The following is a 21,328-nucleotide window of genomic DNA, read 5'->3' as shown; positions in this document are numbered from 1 at the left end:
TGTCAGCGAAGTGGCAATAAAATATTTACTACCATTTTGCACAACATACCTCTGCGAGAACGGATTTTCGGCCGAGACAAACATGAAAACTAAACATCGTCATCGACTTCGACTCGAAGATGACTCGAAACTGAAGCTGGCCAAAAAGCAACCATATTTTACAAAGTCGGACAAAGAAAATCGTGCATATTTGTCGCATTAAAATTAAATAACCTTATGTTATTTTCATTATTATTAGAATTGTATTTTAAAGGTAATAAATGTAAAAAAAAAACTTATTCTATTTAATACTAGCTGTCTACCCACAGCTTCAGCCGCATTATATCGAATTTTCTTATGGAAGTAAGATATTTTCTCACAGTAAAATGTAGCCTATGTCCATCTCCAACATGTAAGCTATCTGTGCCAAATTTTATTAAAACCTGTTTAGCAGTTTAGACGTGAAAAGGTAACAGACAGCCAGAATTGCCTTCGAATTTATAATATTAGTATGGATTTCTGCTATAAGGGGTACGCGAGTTTTAGCTCTTTATTGAAATGGTACGTAGGAAAAACTAATTGGGAACCACTGCCTTACATTATCAATTTTTGAGTTGATTATGATTTACTACAATAACCTTGTAATAATATTGAGATAGCAAAAATATCTATTTTATGTCACTCGTACAACGAACCTTTACAACTGTCCACTTTACAACACAGATTTAAATTTTGTATAATAATTTTTATATAACGCGACATTTAAGTGCAATTTTCTGATTAACTATTTTGATGCAGTAATTTTGTAAGTTCAACTACATTTCCAGAAATAAATCTCAGTTTATGACACTAAAGATCTTAAGTATGGAAAATTAGAGTTCAGTTTACTAAAACGCATTTTTAATAATGACTTTTCCAAGAACTAATCAGTTTGTAGAAGTGGAAATCTACTGGTATATTCTAGTATAGAGATTAATTTACCATCTGAATACCAAGAGTTATCAATTTCATTTGGGACTGAATGGAACCTGATTGCAGTCTAGCTAACTGAATGCACCAATGAAAAAAATGAATAGACAAGTTGTTCAAATAGAGAGTTCTGACAAATGAGTTAACTGATATGAGCCAAAAAACTAGAGAGAAGAGACCTATCCAAAATGAATATTTGATGATCATCAAAATGCCTTCAGACATCTGACTCCAACTGTGTGATAATTTTAAGGTACCCAATGTTCAATTGTCTCACTGTCTGAGAGATGGAAACATAGTTGCTGCAGCATGTAAATACAAACTGAAATAATTTTAATATATTTTACAAAATTTTAAAAATGCTTTTATTGATCATGTTTTCAAGACAGAGTGGAAGATAGTGGGATGACCTCCTCCACCATATAAATCATTACAGTGAATTTACACACACACACGATTAAATTCTAGATTCGATTATGTTTATAAGGTTTCAAAATGGGCCACTCTTTAAATCATCATAAAATGCATAGTCATCAGACTTAGATTGCCCTCTATCTCAATTAGAAGTGAATGAAATTCGAGTTGCAAAATTTAAGGACAAGATTAAGCAAGTTAAATGAATGCATTTAAAAATGAACCTCTTTTTCAGCAGCAGCTGAGCATAGTCAATCTCTATCCAAAATCACATGTCATCTGAGGTGTGTCAAAGATTTAAGTGTCACTCAACATCAGTAATAGTAAAAATAATGATAACCTCACAATAAAGGTAATATAAAATCAGTGATGACCAACCTTTTCTGGAAAAGAGAGCACAAGAAAACCTGATAGGCTTCTAGTGGGCTGCACACATTTTTTTTCTTACGAAGTTGCAGGCTTTAAGCCAGCTGAGTACCAACATACTCCATAACCACCAGTACACTAGGTGGTAAAATATATATATGCTAATGATATTTATGCAAATGGTGATGATATGCAAGCTGATAATATACAGTTTATTCTCATCTTTTCACTTTTTAAGTTTAATTTGCATGTTCTTTATGATGAATATCAGCTTAATCAGGATTGCATAATGACATGAAACAAGAAAACAAAATAAAATTACATTGTCCAAGTCTGGATCTGTGTATAAGACAATAACAGACAACAGAGTGATGCTCAAACAAAATAGACAAGACTTACTGAGAATTTCAAATGAGATAGTCAAGCTTAAGAACAACTAAGCAAATGAGGCAAGCCCTATGAATGATAGAGTAAAGGTACTCCTATATCCACAAGAAAAAATCACCAAGAACAGAGGAAAAAGTACAACTCCAGCACTGGAGATGCCAGCAATACCAAACCACCAATAAGACTTCTGACCATGTGAGAAACTGCAGATATCTGATAGACATAGAACTCGAAACATAAATATGTTGGCTGTATGCAACCACCAAAGACTGCAGTTCAACTAAAACCTAGCATGTGCCCCAGTTCTGTTCATGTATGCTAGTATCAGACACATTGTAAAATTATTTTTATTTTGTTACTAAAGATTTCTACAATGTACAGTACACTGTGAATACTAACATAAATAAAATATAAAATGCCTCCAAAATTCCAAAATATTAATTTTATAGATAAAGAACTTATTTCATAGTTCATGCATCTAGTAACCATCAATAATAACAACAACAATTATTAAGTAACTTTCTATTATCTTTAATTTTTTTATTCATGTCTCAAACTCACTTCTAATTTACAAATTGCTAAAGTAGTCAAAGAACTGGCTTTATGTAACAGCACTATAAAACTCTCTCTTCTAAACATTCTTTGTACATTTTTTTTGTAAACTTTTCATCTTTAGTCAACTATTGCCTTCCTGTTTACTCTACCGCATCTCTTCTACTGTAAAAAAATATTAAAAACTCTAAATAAATTTTATCTTTAATAAATAAATGATCTAGCCTGTCCTATACCAAATTTCCTAAAGTTACAAAATTCTAATTAGATTTTCACAAGAGTTAAAAATTTCTAATTGTACTTTAAGTATATTTAATGTGCTTCCACCTCCAGATAGTGTCTTTATTTAAATTCTACTTAATCCACATGCAATGCCTCATGTTTATATATGCAATACTTCCATTTAGTATATCCTCATTCCATTAACAAAGTCATTGTTTCTTTAAGAAAGACTGACTTCATCTGGTTTTTCTCATTTTAAATTAATGTTAAACAAAAACCTTATGTTTTGCTTTTTGTGGTTATTGTCTTGTTTTATTGTAAAACAGAGAAAGTAATTATGAGGGTTAGTAAAAAAAAGATTACATACTCGATTATAAAAAAACATGTTTCAGATAACAAATGAATATAAGATGTTATTTACATGTATATAAACTATTCCTTTGATTTAATCACCTGTCAATTCAGATATTTCTGAACATATGACCAGATTTCCATTCCCAGTTGAAAAAATATCATGTCTTTGCTGTTGCAGCAATATTTTTGTAGCTGCTTTCACATCATTATCACAATGGAATCAGGTACAAGATAAATGTTCTTTGAGGAGAAGAAACAGGAAAATCACTGGAAGCCAGATCTGTACTGTAAATGTCTCCACAGTGACCACTTGAATTTTTAAAGCAATTTCTGTATGTGAAGAGCAGTGTGAGCTATAACATTATCATGCAGGAGATTAATTCATTCACTCGACAAACCTGGGCATTTTAGCTGGATGGCTTCATGCAATTTTCTAAGGGTGTCACAATATTAATCAGCAGTGATTGTGTGTCCTGATTCCAAGAAGTCATGCGGATAATATCCAAAGAATCCCAGAAAATAGTAACCAGACTTTCTCAAAAGACAGTGTCACTTTGAACTTTTTTCGTTGCTGATGAAGGGTGTCCCATTCCATTCCATCTAATTAACTTTTAGGTAAAAATTTACCTAACTGCTCTATCATGTATTTGATTTATAGCTATTATAGCACTTTTTTCTTTCTTTTTTTTTATCAACCCTCATACTTAAAATTCTAAGGCATTTTCTTATGTATAAATAAACAAATATGCATTTCTTTCATCACTTTAAAACTTATTCTTTATGAAGTCATTCAGTATTATATTTCATTAAAATTAGTATATAAAATCAATTAACAACATTCACATAAAAACAAAAGTAATGGTAAAAATTAAACAGATCATGCTAATATAAAGTATATATTTTAATTATATCTAATTAAACTTTTTAATTAATGTCTTTAATTAAATCTATAAATGTAGAAAATCAATCAGAATAAATAAAATTAAAATTCTACTTTTTTGAATTATTGAATAACTGACAGAATTGATATACACCCTGCAAATGCGAATTACTGAATTTAAAAAATTATTCAATGTACAATAATTTTAATGTATTTTTACTGCATAATAAAATACTTCCTAAATTTGGCTCAATGTAAACAAACAAATAAAATTTAAAAACTATGTAAAATTCGTAGCAATCTCAAGAAGAACTAACTAAATATAACAAATTCAACCGCAACACTATTGTAAGACTGATCTCATGCAGTATAAAGATATATAATCACAACTACCAAATTGATAGGTATTCTTTATTGCTCTTTAGTTCTACCAAAGAAATTGTAAATGAGAGGAGAGTGTTTCTTCCTCTCCACTAACCATTAACACAGGTGCTCACCCCTCCCTAATTACAATTCCATTAGCATAGTTGTGTTCCCCTCTCTCACTCTGCAAGGTCACCCACATTTGAGATCAATTGTGTTCTGACCCTTCAACAAAAAAGGTTGTTGCTAAATTATGAAAGTTTTTCATTATTCAGTGTGTACCACATTCACCCATACATCAAGACATAACAAACAGAACTTTGAATTATCTAAATTGACTTATGGTTTGACAGCTGAATGGCAATGATGGTAAAGACATTGGCCTATTACTCTGGGAGACTCAAGTTTGAGTTTGAATTAGAAACCTCTGGAATTTTTCAAAGACAGAATTGACTTGTCAGGCTCAATTTCTCAATATCCAGTGCTCTCATTGTGAATTTATCCAAACCCACAATATGAATGGCAAGGGAATATTCTTAATGTCCTCAGAGCATAAAAAATTAAACAAATTTACATAAATTAATTTATGACAAAACAGATTACAAAAAATTTAAATAATTGCATAAATAAAAAATATTGTTCACAAAAACACTACTATAACCTACTTTTGAAATAACAACAACTATTTTTGATAACTGACTTCTCTAGTTGCCTCTTATATCAACAAATTAATTATTTCCTCTTTATTTGCCATTGTTATAGTACAGGGGTGGGCAAGCAAGAGGTCAGTGGGAGCCGAAATGTAGGTTTTGCAAAATGCATGGGAGCTGCAGTTCTTTGCTTTTTTATTCTGTAATGCAGTTCTGTACTGCAATTTTATTATATAATATAAATATTATATAAAACAAATATTGAATTTTTTTAATAAAAAATATTTTCACAAAATTGTGGAAATAAAATTGTAAAAATAATAATAAAAAGCAGAAATTAACACTTTCAGCAAGAGCCACATGTAACTCAAAAAGAGCCGCACTTGCCCATGGTGGTTATAGTACAATGTCATTTACTTGACATTGTAAATTCCTAGTAACTGTAAAATCCTGTGGATTCGAAGTCAAATAAAACATAACACTAAACACCTCCAAATGACAATAATGACAGCTGGGAAGAGACTGAAATAAAACAATAGTAACAATCAAAAGAATTGACTCAGCATATAGAGAGAACGTACATTAGATTCAAAGACCACATAGTCTCATAAAGACCACAAGTCTCATATTTAATGTCACATGTATAACATTAATGCCACTACAAATTTCTCACTGCACAGTAACTTTCTGGACATCTTGTCCTGTAGCTTCATGCTACAGTTAAACTATACACCAGCATTCACTACTTGAAAAAGTATATACTAAATACAGAACTGTAGTTTTGAAAATATTTTAATAAAATAAGTGATTTGTTAACAGCTTTACACAAGAATGTGTTATAAATCACAGTTACAAATATAACAAGTTCACATAAGTAAGTTTTTTTGATATAAACATAAAAAAAATTATATCCAATGATGTAGAAACAATAAAGATAATGATTCTCTGTATTTTCTTATGTTTTAAAGCATGTTAAATAAGTTGTAAATCCATCAAATTTACAACTCTAGTATTGAAGTTTTCTACAGTATTGAAGATGTCTTTACATCAAAATATATGTACAACTGTCCCTCGATAATCCGAAAGGTATGGGACCAAAGGGGTGTCGGATTACCAAAAGTGTCCGGATTACCGAAAGTGATTACTTATTTGGCATTGTTTTGCTAGCAGTAGCCTACAATATTCCCTACTCCAACTGTTCGAACAGAACTGCTTGCAGAAAACACATGAAATGTGTGTCATCGTGTAAGAATTGGGTGAGGAGATTCATGTCATGACATGCTTCTGTGCAAAGCAGACACATAACGGGAACAGGTACATTGATGGGAGGTGTGTCGGACTACTGAGCATGTCGGATTACAAAACGTCGGACTATCAAGGGGCAGCTGTATTTTACAAAATATTAGTTTGTAGAATTGAAATTTGCATTTGTATAATAGAAAAATAAATAGCAATATAAGCATCAGCATAATAGACAAAGAATCTATCATAAAGCACTTCGAAGAGCTCAAAACTTTTTGTGTTATTGTGATAAATATTAATAATTTTGGCAAATATAATTTAAAATTTACAATTATTTTTCTTCCTGTACACCTCAAATTAATAGAGTATTATTATACGTGGTACATTCAAAAAGTTTGCAGAAAATATCTGTAATGAGTGTAGATAAAATGAGAATAACTCAGTTTTTTTTTTTAAATACATGGCAACTTCGTACTGAGTCGCAGCACAATCAGTTCACAATTTCACTATGCAGTTCACTATGTAGGCATTTTGTGACATGGTGATAATGAGATTTTGAAGTATGATTTAACGTAACACTATCCAGTCCTGAATAAAAAATAAACATCAAATTGTGTGTCCTTTGGAAGAAAACATCTCAAACAAACTCTATAAATGTTATCAGCAGTTTAGAAGGTTCACCTCTTTCCCCATATGAAAACACACAAGAAAGGCTGAAAATTTGTCAACACAGATGAAGTGACTGCCACTGCAAAAAGTGTAATTCACACAGTCACAAATGAGGAGTTCCAAAATGTTTTCAAAAACTGTACAATCGGTGGGTGAAATGTGTTACTGTAGAAGATGAATACATGCAAGATAATATTTGAAGATAAATATGCTGAAGGAGGGTAATGTTGTCTGAATGTGTACAGAATCAATAAAAGTAGTGATAAAAATCTTTTCTGTAAAACTTTTTGAACATACCACCTACAAATAATATTCTTTTCAAAATTTAAAAGTTATATACCTGCAGTGATCACCATATGTACATCGACCTTGAAGGTAGTAACGACAGACTGGATCTAAAGTAGCATTTTCTCGGTCATGTGAGAATTTACAACGTGTTCCTTCTCGGCATATCCCAGAAACATAATAACTATATTAAAAAAAGCAAAAAACAAAAATTAAAATAATAAAATAGTCTTAAAATTAATGCATAAAAATAATAAATAAAGTTGTATAAGATGATCTGAAATAATAGAATATTTTAATTTATGCCAAATTGTTTAATCAACTGTGGCATTAGTAAATAAAAGATAATTTCTCAAAGAAATGTAAGATAGAAAGAGATTGAAGTAAAATAGAAATGATTGAAAATATTAAAAAATTCTGATCTTAATTTAAAGTATGTTAAATTAACTTTTTGGTAAATTTATATAGAATAATTTTTGATTTTATCTTAAAATATTTTGTGTACTTCTGTACTAATTACATAAGAAGAGGCTAACACAAGATATGGATGCAGTGAACACCCACAGCAAAGAATCTCATGCTTGTGCTCATCCATACAATGGGCCTACGTTCTGTAGTGGGCACTGAACAAACTTCCATGCTGCAGAACATTGTTCTTTAAGATAGCGGACACAATTCAATTGAGCTCAATGTTATGAACTACATATCTACTATTGATTTAAAAATAATAATTTGTCGCTCCTTTTCTTTGGAGTGTTTCATGAAGATTGATGGATTCTTGAACAATATACAGTCTTGTTTGTGACCATTTGAACTGAGCAAGTGTTGTTTTGCTGTCACTGAATATATTGATTGTCTTATTGTGTAGTCTTGGGTTGTCTTTTATGTAATGCAGAGCCCTGAGAATGGCCAGGCTCTCCACCTGGTTATATGAGCAATGTTCTTTGAGTTTGTAATTAGCTTGGAAGATAGACCTGTCGCACTTATTAAACACCACCACAGCACATCCTACACCTTCTGTTGACTTTGACCCATTGGTGAAGATTTTATATCCACTGTTGTAATCTTCCCAACTCTCCTTAATTTCTGGGCATGGCTTTGTTGGTTGTACGATGTTGCTCCTCTGTGCTGTGTCAAGGCCATATTGTTGAATGTCCTTGATAAGGTCACTCATTAACCTATCCCATGTTGAAATTTTTCTCCATTGTGTGTAGCCACCATGTTTAATTTTTGTTGATGTTAAGCCTAACGAAAATTTTTTTTAAATAATAATCATGGCATTAAAAATTTTTTTTATTTTTCATAAACAAAATAGATATATTAATAAATATAAAAACAAAAAAATTATATTTCCAAAGTTCATTTTAATATAAAAATTATGACACAGCAACATCTAGTATCAAAAAAATTCCGATATGTTCAGGGTCAACCGGGCAGATCATATGAGGTCAACACGAAAATACAGTCAACCCCCCTATAAGATCATAGATACATTCCATTTTTTAGGAAACCGATTTCTTACGAGTCCTTCCAATCATAGCCCGACACGTGTCAAGTTTACGGACTACAGCTGTTTGAAAGGTTTTCTTCCATAAAATTAATCGATTCTAGACTAATCCGACTCAACATTTCCAAAATACACATATTTTTTGTGGAAATAATCCGTATAAACTACGCTATAAACAAAAAATTGTAGGATTACTTACCGAGTGTGCACCGCAATTGCTAATGCTTGTTTTCGTCGCAGAGAGACGCTCCGCGACGAAAACAAGCATTAGCAATGACGAAAGTTTTCTGATAAGTTATTTTTCTGCGAAAAATTCGCTGAAGTTTGGACACATCATTAATAGAAATAATTTTTATCGCCGTTGAATAAGAAATGTTTCTTTCACAAGAAATGTATAAAATTACAGTACTGTATTAGACTTACGATAGCTAATTTACATACTGTACAGACAATAGTTAGCATAAAATCTCCGTAGTGTAATGCCACGCAGCGGAAAAAATATATATAATTATAATAAAGTTACAATAAATTAAGTTAATATATATTTATATATACAGTACCTAATTTATATATAATTAATATATAATTATATGTACAGTACCTAATTTATATATAATACTGCACAGACGATAGTAATCTCTCCGTAGCGTGGCGCTACGGATAAAAGTAGTTTGGCTGCCCGATGACGTTTTACGTAATTATAGGAGTTTTTTTACGGGTTTTTACGGATACCGTCGCAATTTTTTCGCAGTTTTATAGGAATTGTAATTATAGAGACCGTAATTATAGGGGGGTCGACTGTATTCAGGAACAACACGGGACAGGTTAACGGATGGTGGTTGGAAGTCTGCAAACCATCAGCTAGTTTTCTGAGAAGTTGATGTTTCCAGTGAATTTTTAAGACGTGTAAGTCAAGAGGCAGTATGTTTATAATTACCTGTAAAGTATTTGTAGGGCTTGTCTGGTAGGCCTTCACAATAGGGATAAGGCTCATGCATTGTATTGATAAAAGTTTCCTCTTGATATTCTGCTTAGTAGCCACTTTTCACCAGACCTCTGCCCCGTATGAAACTGCTGACTCGATAGCACACTGGTAAATAGTCCGGGCTAGTGTTAGAATTGATCCCCCATGCATTCTAAGAAATGCACCTGAGGGAATGTGCAAGGGTGATGGCATTGCTGTGGACATGTTCGACATGTAACTTCCGGGTTAACATTTCATCAATGTTTATTCCCAGGTATTTAACGATTGTGCTGTATTTTATATGTTGGCCAGAAAGTTTGATGGAAGGCCTATTAATCAGAGGGTAAAGTCATGGAAATGTGATACAGGCACATTTTGCAGGATTTATAAGTAGTTTTTTTCTTTTCAGCCATTGGTTTATCTTACTGAGAAGTCTATTCATTTGAACCTGCAGAACTTCTTGATTTTTATGTGCCATAAGAACTAGTGTGTCGTCTGCAAATCCAAGGATATCTATTGTGGTATCTCTCAAAGAGGTGTCTTGCAGTTTGAAAATATCATTGTACAATGTCACAAGATTGGCCCTGACCTTGACCCTTGTGGGCACCTTCTGTTTATGTTTTTGATGATGATGCTGCTGCTGGTTCCAGTTGTAATGCTGGTTTTCCTTACTGATAGGAAGCTTCTATAAAGCCCATATAGATTCCTTGGGCATTTAATTTCTTCCACAGCCATGAAGAAATTAATGCATGGTCAAAGGCCATGCATGGTCACCATGCATGGTCAAAGGCCTCTCAAAAGTCAATTGCCATAGCCAGCATGTGTTTGTTATTGGTTTTTGCATTGTCAATGATACCCAGCATCTGTTGTAGAGTGGTTATGGTGCTCCTGTGTTTGCAGAAACCATGTTGGTTGTAATGTAGAAAACCTGATTTTTCCATTACAAATTCCAGCCTTACCGAAAGTAGAGCATCCAGAATTTTGCCAAGTATTGGCAACAGCGAGATAGGATGGTAATCTTTTAATGTTGAAAGCTGCCCTGACTGTGTTTTAGATATAAGTTTTATCTCTGCACGCTTCCATGTTTTGGTAAATATTGCAGTTCTAGACATTTATTGTAGATAACAACCATAGATGATAGTATAGCTGTAAATGCATGCTTAGCTGTGTTGCCTGTTATGCCATCCGGGCTGGGGCCTTCCCTCATTTAATTTCCTTGAAAAGTATAGCTATTTTGCTAGGACTGAAGGCTAGTGTCCAATTCTGTCTTCAGAGATAGTGGGCACTTCCCCCTCATGGTTATGTGATAGTGATTGTCTGTTTCTGTCTGGTCTGTAGGAAAGAGCTCAGACAATAGATAATCTTAAGTCTCTGTAATTGGCTTTGTAAAGTTTCCGTCCCCTATTTCTTACTGCGGTTGGCACCTGGGAATGCTTATACTTATTGAAAACCACTTTAAAGGGTTTACTCCATGGATTTTGGTTGCCACTAATTTTGCAGAACTCCTTCCATGAATGAATTGGTTCTGCTGTTATTGATGAGTGTCTTATACTTTTTCTGTTCTCTACTATACTCCTTGCGAAGGGCCTCCCTCCGTGTAGAATCTGAAGTTTTCCAATGGGCCCTTTTCTTTTTCCTCATTCTATCTCATTTTTTGTAACTCAAGATTCCACCATGGAACTTCACTATTATGGTCTTTAACAGTGGTTGCTCTTGTGTAGACCTGATGTAGGGCATCATTAAGTTCTATTGGTATGTCTAAGTCTTCCTTGATTTTCAGTCCAATGAATGGTCATGGTTTCCAGGTTTCTTGGATGATGTGTCTGTATAGTTTCCACTTTGTTCACTTTTTCTCAGTCATATTAGCAGGCTGGATAGTATGTGCAATTTCTGCTCTGATGTTATGGTGGTCACTCCCTGTGACCTGGTTGATGGTGTAACAAGTGCCAATGTCACCTAAGAGGGAGCTGCTGGAGAGTTAAACATCAATCCAGCTTTTCCCAGTTGTCGGAAAGTATGTAGGGAGGTCACTGGTGTTCAACGAGTATAGTCGCTGTTCTTCCAAAAACTCCCATATAGCCTGGCCTCTGAGGTCCTCCCTGGAAGCAAACCAGATGGGAGACTTAGCATTAAAGTCCCCAGCTATAAATATGTTTGTCTGTGGAATTTGCCTAATTGTCTCAGCACGGTTATCCAAGGGAGGCTGGATATTCTCGGAAGGGAGAAAATAGAGATAATGTAACAATGAAAGTCCCCAACCTCAATTTCAATGGTATGGTTGCTATAATTTGGTATAAATTGGGTGTTAATGTGGCAATTTGCTATGACCACAGTAGTTAAGGTTTGACCTGGATGTTGGGGTTAAATGACTTTATAATTCTCCAGAAGTGCTGGTTTATCTCGAGTGGTACATGGCTCTTGCATTGTAACAATATCAATTTTCTTCTGCTGGATTTCATTTAGTAACTGTGACGTAGAAGCCTTGCACTTTTGCAAGTTGATTTGAAGTATAGTAAGGTTATGGCTGAAGTACAATTGTTGATTAAACTGATGATGACTGCAGGATTATCGTGTGGTAGAGGTCAGTATTTGGACTGCTATTTGTTTGAATGATTACAGCTGTTTTTATTTTCAGTAAAACCGGGCACCTTGCCTGAAAGGCGTTGTGACTTGTATTGTTCCTCTTACCACCTCGCAAGATTTTATTAGCCTCTTGGCAATTCACACATGATGGTCCCTTGTCTTTGTTTTTGCATTCAGTGTAGCAGTGTTCACCCGTGCAGTGGCTACACTGCTGTGGATTCCAACACACCTGTGCAAAATGGTTGTAGCCACTGCACTTAAAACATCTATGTGAACAAAGTCATCAACCTTGACGTTGCTCCAGGCCAGAGCTACATGTTTATTCGAAACCAGAATTTTCCTGATAAGAGTCACACTCAATATCACATGCCTACAACCATCTCTAACATTACCCTTTCTAAGGATTGTGATGAGTTTACACTTTTGTTGAAAATCACCTAAACTTGTTTCTGGCCAAATCTGGTTTTGCTTGTAAAGTATTTTTGTAATAGTTTCCTCCTCAATGTAATTTGGCACATTGATCAGTATGACTTTTGGACATCTTCCCTCTCCTGACTTTGGTTGCCAGTTCTGGAATTTCCTCAACGGCACTCTTTAATTTGTCCTCGTCCTTGCATGAGGCAACTTTATACATACCTCATTGCCACTCACCCCTCTAATAGAGCAGACCCCTATACCCAGTTTGTTTGGCTCCATTTTTTCTTTCAGTATCCAAGTGATCTCCTTCATGTCCATGGAGATACCCTCCCTCGCCTCTTGCAAGTACAGTAGTAAAGCAACTTCCTCTCCTGTCCCTTCCTGATTGATTTTCTCCTTGATGGTTTTAGTAATATTTCTTGTGGTAACACTGGAATTGCTCAGGGCCTTTATGGCCTTGGCATAGCTTTGTATTGCTGGTGCGATCAATGTAGATCTAGAGTCAATCCTTTGAATTTTAAGTTCCCTCAGGACCCCAAAGAGTTGGTGCAAGCACCCATGAAGTTTTGAGACAGCATCCTGGATTTTGCCTCTATCTTTAGTGTTTGGGGCATTTGGACATTTGGTGCATTGGACAATTTCCATAATCCTTTCTAATAGAACAGAGGCTTCCTTCAGAGCCTGGTCCTGAAGTGGTTCCAGAGACACCTCCACCATTGAACCACCATCTATGTTGTTATTGCTTCCAGGATCAATTGAACCAGATAGTAACCCCAATATATCTGTAGACTTAACTACAAACCTACCCCAAAATACACAAAACTTATCAACTAACTTACACTAATATATAAACTGTGGCCAACACCGTAAGTGGCCAGCCAGGATACACCATTAATCTTACCAGTAATCCTCTAATACCGCAAAAGCAAGTTAGCCAAAATAAACCCGAACAGTCACTAAATATACATATGACTCTCATACTTCCATTCCCTCTCTATCCACTCTCCTTTCCTTTATTCCTCTTCCCTTCCCCACTCCTTCATTCTCATTTCTAAACCCCTCTCCTCCTCTTATCTTCATGCTATATCTTTCAGTGAGACCGTAATCTATACTATAGGTAAATATACATGTTAAAGTAAACAGAAACCATGTTAAAATTTAGAAAAAGCATTAAAAAAGCTGATAGCAATAAAAAAAATAAAAGTTTGTTATGACAATAAAACCCAGAAAGTCAGTTGCAACAATGGAAAAATTAAAACAATCAATAAACCGAGACCAAGTGCAATGGAAAAAGTTTAAACCACCATTAAAACCATTGTGATGATGGTTAGAACCATTAATAACTGTTGAAAATTCGTTTGTAACGGAAATTTCGAAAATTTGAAAATCCCATATTAAGAGATAGGGCGAAATTAAAACATCTGTAACTCAGCTAATAATCAACCTACCCCCACCCCACTTACAAAACTAGTACATTACACCACCTTACATAAAACTCCGTAGTGCTACCCCCGAGAATTTAACCCACTAGACTAAACCTAATATCCGAAAGTTAAAGCCCCAATTACTCCCTCCCAATCAATAAATTGCCCATCGAATTACTTGGGGTGACTTCTGGATCCAACGATAAATAGCACAGAAACATACACTAAAACTTCCACCAAAAATTTCAAAGAACCGGCAAACACAAACATATACGTTTTGTCTATCCAAAATCCCGCCAACCTCTCTCGTTTGCAAACTACAGAATACAAAATGTGTTCTCTATTGCAGAGTCACAGTTTGTGTTTACAATGTTTCCTAGAGGCCATAAACAAAAAAATATGCTTGAATGCAGACGATAGATGATAAGCAAACAGTTACTCTATTGGTTGGGGTACAATGCATGATTCCTGGCTAATAATTAACATAATTACAATAATTTAAAATGGTAGCATTCTTTTTAAAAGATCCTGTACTTTAAAGCAAACATATAAGTTACATGTTATTAATTTGGAAAAATAGTAGCCATACAAAATAATCCTGAATTATAGATCTTCACCTTAAATGGTTATTCACTGGTCCAGTCACCCTATATAAAATTTTAAAAAGTTGATAAAATTGGCTATGATATCATTATGTAAAGAATTTCTTTTTAATTTCAAAGTTTTATTAAAATTAAATATAAAAATGTTTGCATTTTTAACAGTTGTACAACATTTACAAACATTAGTTTACTAAACAGTCACATAAAACAATGTTAAATCAAAATCAACAATGTTGATTAGTGTGAATTTTTTGTAAAGTACTGATTATACAATGTTCTGGCAACTTCATATTATTTACATATAAAAGATCTCCAAGTTTTATATAATAAGCAACAGAATAAAAATAGTATAAGCTAAATGCAAATAGAAACAGACCAACCAGAACACTACAATTGGTGCTAAATTATTAAAATAGCAATAAAAAAAACCATCAAAACAGACAATAGGACTATATAAAGAAAGCACTTGAAGAGTTCAAACAATTTCTATTGATTCCCAGAATAAATTACTATCATTATTATAGATTAAACTAGTTTTATTCTTCCTGTTGTCACTCTTTTGCAAGTCAATAAAGAATAGTTTTGCCATGCTCTAATAAAAGTGACTAGAAGACTAGCATAAAGCATACCTTTTCTTCAAAAAAAAAGCTTAAAAATAAAGTAATAGAAGTTAATATGGAGAAAACACAGAAACAACACTTTGATTAAAATAATGATAGAAAATATTGAGTAATTAAGAGAACAGTGAAAGAAGGTATTTAGTCAAACACATTCATTTAAATATAAATCTTATAAAAGTTTAAAAATATAGAATAAGAAAACAAATACACATAAAAGCTGTTTTATTAGCAAGCAATGAAATGAATAAAACTAAACTAGTTTTTAGTTTAGTTGGCAAATATAATAAATCAATACATCTCCAATTAAAATAAGACAAATTACTTTTTTGTAAAATAATAATCCTTTTTGTAAAATTAATAATCATTTATAATCCTGTGTGGATTATAAATGAAGTAAACTATTCTCATAACTAGAGAATGACTAAAAGATTGTTTGGCCTTACTATGATCTTCCTAGGTACACATGGTTATACAGTACATTTTCAAATGTTGGTGAGTGAATGTAAAAGGACCTCCTGTTTATGAACTCCTGCAGGTGTGTCTCATCAAAATCCAATAGTATGTAGGGTCAAAAATGTTGCTGTCAGAAAGTATGTAAAAATTTAGTTGTTTATTCTGGGGTATTTTTGATATTTTGCACCATTGTTAACATACATTTTTACAACTAACTCTATGCTGTTAAAGCTGACAACTAATCACAATACATTCATGATTAGAATCAACCATTATGGTGTATGACAATAATATGTATCTGCTTGTGAGCTTACCATTATTAATATCTGAATCCTTTGCAACAAGAATAATAAATCCTGTCACAATTTGCAAGAACATAATAAAAAAACTCCAGCAAATGACTGAAAATAGTTTTATTAAATACTTGTAAAAAACTAGTATGATTAGTTCATCTAACGTGATAGCTGTTCAAAGTATTGTCCACCCTCCTGAAAACAACTTGTAATGTGGCTTAGGATGTCTGCTTAAACACACCACAATTCTTTGGGAGTAATTTGATAACATATATGTCATAGTACAAATCTGTTAATACATAGGCTAATGGCAGTTGTACCTGTTTACATGCTTGCCTGCCTACCTGACTTTTCTGACATCCATATATTAAGTTTACTTTACCTTGACAACTGCACAACACATTAAAAATTTCCCTAGAGTAAAAGTTGCTTAGATTTTCAAATATTTTCAAATGGCATCATTTTTGACCCCATATATCAGTGGAATTGGACAAGTGGACTTGGAGTCTCCAACACACCAATTCTTAGACATGTGTACTTCCAACACACCAACTCTTAGACATGCAACTTGTTCAGCCATAATACCTTACATCCAATTCCCTCCTACCTTTACTCATTCCTAAGCTATGGGACTTGATTGCATTATTTGTAATAATCTGTGTATAAAAATATAGCATAAAAATACAATAGACTAGATTATATTTACAAAACTGAAACAGACTGACTAAGCAGGATAAGTAAATGAAACTACAGTGGAACCTGCTTAAGATGACCACTCTTGGGACCAAGATAAATGACCACTATAAAAAGATCATCACTATATGGAGAATACATACATTATGAGCAACTATTTACTGTGACATTGTCACAATGCTAAGCTGCAATTTTTAATCATATTTTTAATTTATTTAATTTAAAATATATGCTCTCTGCCTCAAATAAGTAGCAGCTCTCCTCTGTACATCATACTTTTAACAATATAGTTGTGCCAGCCATGTATCTAACACCTTTCAGGGGAAAATTTTTAATTGAAATAATGTGACTTCCAATGTGCATCAGAAGTTCATATATAGTTAATTGGGTCTCCTGCTCCTAAGGTTTCCACATCTGGTCTCATCTTTCTTTATCTAACTCCATTCTCAAGATTAAGAAAAGACAAACAAAAAAACAGACAACAGTGAAAATTAATAGGTCTACAATTTTTTTCAAATTTCAGCCCAATAAACAAACCCCATGACACATTGTTTTGTACTTTTGTATTAATGTTGACAGCTGAGGTTTTATGTAGCAGAATACACATTAACTGCATCAAAAACTGTATATAGATATCCTTGCTTTGAAATAGATATCCTGTTATGTCATCTATATCATTTGATTCTCCACACAATACCTTCTCTGAAATGGCATGTCTTTGCTTAAAATATTCGAGCAAGTCATTTGATGCATTAAAGTTCTGAATATGAAGCTTCTCTGCAAATGTGAATGCTACTTCCTATAGCATTGAACCAGACATACGAACATTCATGCCATGCATTCACTGAAACCATTTCAGAATAGCAGCATTTATCTGAAAATTTGCTGTATTTCTCACTTTTCTGGAATGGCCTCCATTTTTATAACATTCAAGGTATTCATTCTGCCTTGCAATTACTAATGTTGTTAAAATGTTTTACTTATCCTGAACTTTGCTGCTGTTTTTTTGCTGATTTTTGAGTTCAAGAAACTTGATAACATCAACTTTTTATTTCAGATAAAGCTCTCTGTATGGCTTGGTTTGAGCCAAAATTGAGAGCTTCAGAGCTATAGATAAACAGATTTTAGATGCTTTCAGTAATGAACAAAACTATAGAATACAATTATGTATGGCAAATAAGAGAGAAACTCAGTAAAGTAGAAAATTTTGTGATAATTCTGGAGTTTTCTAAATTCTGCCTGAAGAAGGTTGCTAGACATCCGAGATTTTTATAGCCTAAACAATTCTAAAGTCCATCTCAAAAGTAGCCCAAACTTTATAATCACTAGTGCCCAGAAAGTTAGAAGCTGATCTAAAAAAGCACATAAAAGCAGATTTCGGAGGTAATGAAATTATTTCTTGTTTTTCAGTTTTTAGAACATTTATTTAACATATTTAGTGAAACGTGGATTCAATTTACATTCTCACAGTAGCTGCTGTATTACAATATTGAAGCATATTTGGGTAATCGAAAACTTTTGAAGTAAGTACTACAATATGTGGGTGGTGAATGTTAACCCACAAGTAGAATTTATTCTTGCCCATACCAAGTGGGTTGCCAGTAATCCAAAAACCCACAGTCACCAGCATTTTTCTGTGAGATTCAGAAAGTTGTTTTACCATAAATTTGCAAAAAAAAGGAGATTTTAAGAAACTTCTCTTCATTCCATCCAGTTCCCATGAAGCTAAAACAAGAAGGATATTTGTGGTTAATGTTAACTTAACTACTAAAGAATTCATGTTTATAGGGTATTCGAAGCAACAAAGTCCTTCCCCTCACATCCAGGGCTGCAGAGTCAGTAAAAATACACTCGACCCAGACTCCTGATAATTTTAGTAAGCCTACTCTGACTCTGGCAAAATTAAATACCAAGTCATTTTATGGGGGGCAGAGTACCCTACCCTGAACTCTGAAAGGAACCCCAGGCATTTACCCAAATACTTTTATAGTTAGTATTTTTAATATTTAACTTACATTAATACTTATTTGTATAAAAAAAATTAATTTTTAATAAATATTTAATAAGAGAAAAAAGGGGAGTGATAAAATTCTGCATCTACATATCTTTCTTCTACAGCTTTGCACTTCAATTTCACCTTTCCAGAAAAGTTAGTCCAACTAAAAAGTGTGCGATCTAGCTACTTCAGCAGCCCCTTGTTTAGAAAAGAAAAATATATACTCTTGTTTAGAAAAGAAAAGCCCCTTGTTTAGAAAAGAAAAATATATCAATTAGTCTGGTTCATTCAGAAAAATAGAGTATTTATTTAGAGTGGAGATAATAAAAGAATGAATCAAACATATTCAAATTCAATTGGGTCAAAATAATTTAACTACTAAACACAAATACTACAAAGAAAACTATTGATATATATTTAATAAATTAAATTGTTGCATTTTGTATTTAAAATAAATGAATTATAACAAAATACAAAAACATTTTAAAAAATTAATAAATATAAAATAAATTTTCTTTCATTAAAATAAAAAAACTAAATTAAATTAAAATGCTGGAGTCAAAGTTGACACAGTTTTCCCGACTCCAACTCTTCTGGTCAGAAATTCCTTCAACTTTGACTCCACAGTCCTGCTCACATCAACCTTCAAAAATATTGAAAATATGTTAAAACAATCAATTGTTAAAGTGTAAAAAAGTTGACATTTAACTAAGTCCACAGGGGGAATCTAAAAACAATTGGAAGAAATAAGAAACCTGCTAGTCTCTTTTATTTAATTTTCATCATCCAGCAATGACACCTTTGATGTGTCATCACTACCAAACAAATGGTCACCTGATCAGATTCCCACACTTGATGGGAATATAACACGAGTGCACCCGATCTTAGGGGCGATTGTCCTGAAAAAGTAATCTTGTTGGTTCTGTGCCTTATCCTACATGGTAGTCTCGAAGGAATATCTTTTAATTTGGTGCTTTGTGCCCATTTCCTCCCGAACATCTCCCCGGCCCATCATGAATAATTTACCATCGGATGACAGACATCACTGCAAAAGAGGTATGGTAATTAGCCAATTTATGTACGCTCTCTCTCTCGATCGGAAATAGTTATTAGAAGTCTGTATTTTTCACACTTGCAAACGATTTTAAGCTAGATCAATGTTGTAGTGCCTAGATTTTTTTCCTTTGTAATCCTTTAGTTTTATTAAATTTGTTGAATTATACTATGGTTGCTCTTACTCTGATGTTGTGGATATCTTATTGACAACCTCGCTAACCCTCCCACTTGCATTAGAAATTAAGGAAATCGAAGAACACATAGAAGCACAAAATGAAAAGAATGCCATCCAGTGACACTATGAGCAGATCTTGCCAATCCAATGCCGACAAATGGGTTAAGCCTCACATCTCAACCCCTGGCTTCTCACATTTCTGTAAAGTGATCACTTTAGCAGGTTACATTTCCGAAAAACCAGATCTAACAGTAGTCACATTACATAATAAGCAGGTGATCACTATACAGAGAAAAGTATCCCTAAAATCTATTGAGTAAATTTCAGGCAAAATAAAATTGGTCACTATAGGATGGTGGTCATGTTACATACGTGGTCACATTGGCAAGTTCCACTGTATTATTAATGAAAATTCTGGTTTTATTGGCTCTAACATTAAAAGTATTTATTTAAACAATTATAAATGTATAATTTGAATATTAATTAATTATTATTAATTAAAAGTAATTCATTCATCATATATTAATTTAAACTATTATACTGTGAACAAATAATGATTAACGTTTAAAGCACTAGTTAAAATTGATAACAGTTGCACATTATCAGCCATATACTGAAATTGATTATCACAAAAATAGATTAAAACTGTTATTTATCCAAAAGCTAATGATATCTGTAATCAAAGCTCTGCTTACAGTAGGTCATGTTTTACAAGTTTACTTTGATGCATGTTCTGAGACATAACTATCATTCTGAATCATATTAGATGACTGATAACAATATCAATGATTACAATAAGTAAATTTTAATGTATATTATCATAAGCTTTTAAGTTTCAGATAACAACAATATAATAGATAGATATTACATTAATATTTTCTGAATAATTCAAATTAATTAAGTATTCTTTCAAACTGAAAATTACAAAGTAAATTTTAATTTTTTTCTGGAAGTATTACAGAGTCTTTATATATTTTAAATATATAAACAAACTCTCATATTTTCATTAACTTCAAGCATTTAGCAGGCTTTATCTTTTTCTAGATGCTTTAAAATAATAACACCCAAAATGAGGGTACAAATCATTTCACATATCTCAGTAAGAGATATGTAAGGAAGTTTTAAAAACTTCAAGACCCCATTTTTGGTAACGCAGTGACCTCATCAAAAATTTGTCTAATAAGCCATTATTTTTACTTAGTAAATAAACTGA

At 32.9% G+C, this 21,328-nt stretch overlaps 1 protein-coding gene across 2 annotated transcripts in view; it reads right to left on the bottom strand.

Annotated features, from left to right (window-relative positions):
* Nucleotides 1-21,328, bottom strand: part of LOC111638926 (E3 ubiquitin-protein ligase makorin-1-like) — a 63,434-nt gene that overhangs the window by 10,689 nt on the left and 31,417 nt on the right. For both annotated transcript variants that reach the window (XM_023384703.1, XM_023384704.1), the window contains exon 2: nucleotides 7,388-7,516. In XM_023384703.1, coding sequence (XP_023240471.1) covers nucleotides 7,388-7,516 — 129 coding nt within the window. The remainder of the gene's footprint in view (nucleotides 1-7,387; nucleotides 7,517-21,328) is intronic.

This window comes from Centruroides sculpturatus, unplaced genomic scaffold, assembly GCF_000671375.1.
Source record: "Centruroides sculpturatus isolate CEXI.00-Female unplaced genomic scaffold, Cexi_2.0 scaffold1309, whole genome shotgun sequence".
In the NCBI taxonomy this organism is placed as follows: Eukaryota; Metazoa; Arthropoda; class Arachnida; order Scorpiones; family Buthidae; genus Centruroides; species Centruroides sculpturatus.
Note: the sequence above shows the minus strand (reverse complement) of the source record. Positions and strands in the feature narration are given on the sequence as shown.